General features: G+C 56.5%; 1 protein-coding gene across 1 annotated transcript; it reads left to right on the top strand.

Annotated features, from left to right (window-relative positions):
- Positions 1–1,127: 1,127 nt before the first annotated feature.
- On the top strand, positions 1,128–1,334 carry SMIM45 (small integral membrane protein 45; the record flags this gene model as incomplete). The annotated part of the gene is made up of 1 exon (XM_084263951.1): positions 1,128–1,334. The coding sequence occupies one exon, from the start codon at positions 1,128–1,130 to the stop codon at positions 1,332–1,334; it is 207 nt and encodes a 68-aa protein (XP_084120077.1).
- Positions 1,335–1,620: the final 286 nt, after the last annotated feature.

The raw sequence follows: 1,620 nt of genomic DNA, 5'->3' as shown, positions 1-1,620 counted from the left end.
ACTTTCCCAAGCCTGAGGGTCTCTGGTTTAATTCTTTGAAGCCTGTGACAAGAGGCATGCTCACTGTGCAAAACCCAGCAGCCCTGGGGAAGGCCATAGCTGGGTTTTTTTGGGGGTATGCTGCTCAGTCTCCTTTTCAGCCCCTGTGTGACCCATGGCCCAGGTGGGTGTGTTGGTAAGAGTGTGCAGCTGGGAGTCAGACAAGTTGGGCACCACTGTGGGTTACAACACTCCCTCTGAAAGGACAGGGATAAGGGGTGTGCACAAATGTGGTGTCATTGCAGCTTTTAAGTGGCCTCAAGTCAGGGTGTATGCCCTGAGCACACCATCAGCAAGGCTGTAAAGGTGGGAATGGAGTGGGCCAGGGCACCCACAGGGTGTGGGGTTGGGACCCCATCTGTCTGCCTCTCCGGAAAGCTTCAGCCCTGATGGCCAAGCAGGGAGATGTTTGCTCCTTCTTGCTCACCCACCTTTAGCTCTGGGTTGACAAGCATCTTGTGGTGTATTGTTTTGTGTTTGCCAGGGCAGCGTGGCTCCAGACTCAGCACCTCATGCCTGGGTGGTGAGGGGCTTCCAGAGGAGGCACATCCACTGCTCCCGGTAAGTGGCTCCTGCTGCCCAGCGGCCAAAGGGTCTGGGGGATCTACTGAGAGACCAGCGCCCAACAAGCACCACAATAGGGGTGAAGCAAGGGAGGGCTCAGCCCCGAGCTAGACTGGGAATTCAGAGGAGCTGTGGAGCAGCAGGGGAAGGGGCAGCAGATTTTCCCCCAAGCAGGCAACAGATTACAGCAGGCAACTGTACTTACCCACTGCCTACCTCTAATTTCTGGCAGCGGGGCTAAGGGCATGTGGGCCTTCCCCCCTCTGTGGGGAGAGAGTGGGACTGATGCTCATTGAGGGGGTCCCAGCCCCCTCAAGCCAAAGGATTTCCCTCTCCTGAAGAAAGAGGTGTCTTGATTTGCAACTGAGCAGGAACCAGGGTGCGGGGGGTGCAGCAGGGCTGCGGGGAGGGGTGTGGGAGGCTGGGGACTGCTGATCAGGTGTGTCTCTCATGATGAAGCTCGGTGGAGGTCGTTTTTTGGGTGCTCCCACTGCACGAGCTTCCTCCCCTTTTCTCTCACAGCCATGCCCCACTTCTTGGACTGGTTTGTGCCGGTGTATCTGATGATCTCCATTCTCATCCTGGTGGGCTTTGGAGCGTGCATTTACTACTTTGAGCCGGGACTCCAGGAAGCCCATAAGTGGCGAACGCAGAGGCCGATCATGGAACGAGACCTTCGGAAGACGCTGATGATTCGGGACAACCTGGCCTTCGGGGTTCCTGAGGTCTGACATGCTGCCCATTGAGTCCAGAAGAGCCTTTCCTGGGTGGGCAGCAGTCCACAAAGCTCGGTTGGGATGACATCACATTGGGGCTGATCATCACTTTGCTCTTTGCTGATCTGGGTCTTGTACTCACTGCTCACCTTTCTGCCCCTTTGCTTCTTAGGCAAAGTTTGCCCAGCACTGTGGACTCGGGGCTTCCCACTTGCTCACAGGCCTTCACTCAGCCAAGGGCTTCTGCTCCTCCCGTGGCTGAGGCTGATGAATCACTCAAATGAAAGGTCCCTTGTTGATC

Source organism: Gallinula chloropus, assembly GCF_964237585.1.
Source record: "Gallinula chloropus genome assembly, chromosome: 1".
NCBI lineage: Eukaryota > Metazoa > Chordata > Aves > Gruiformes > Rallidae > Gallinula > Gallinula chloropus.
Note: the sequence above shows the minus strand (reverse complement) of the source record. Positions and strands in the feature narration are given on the sequence as shown.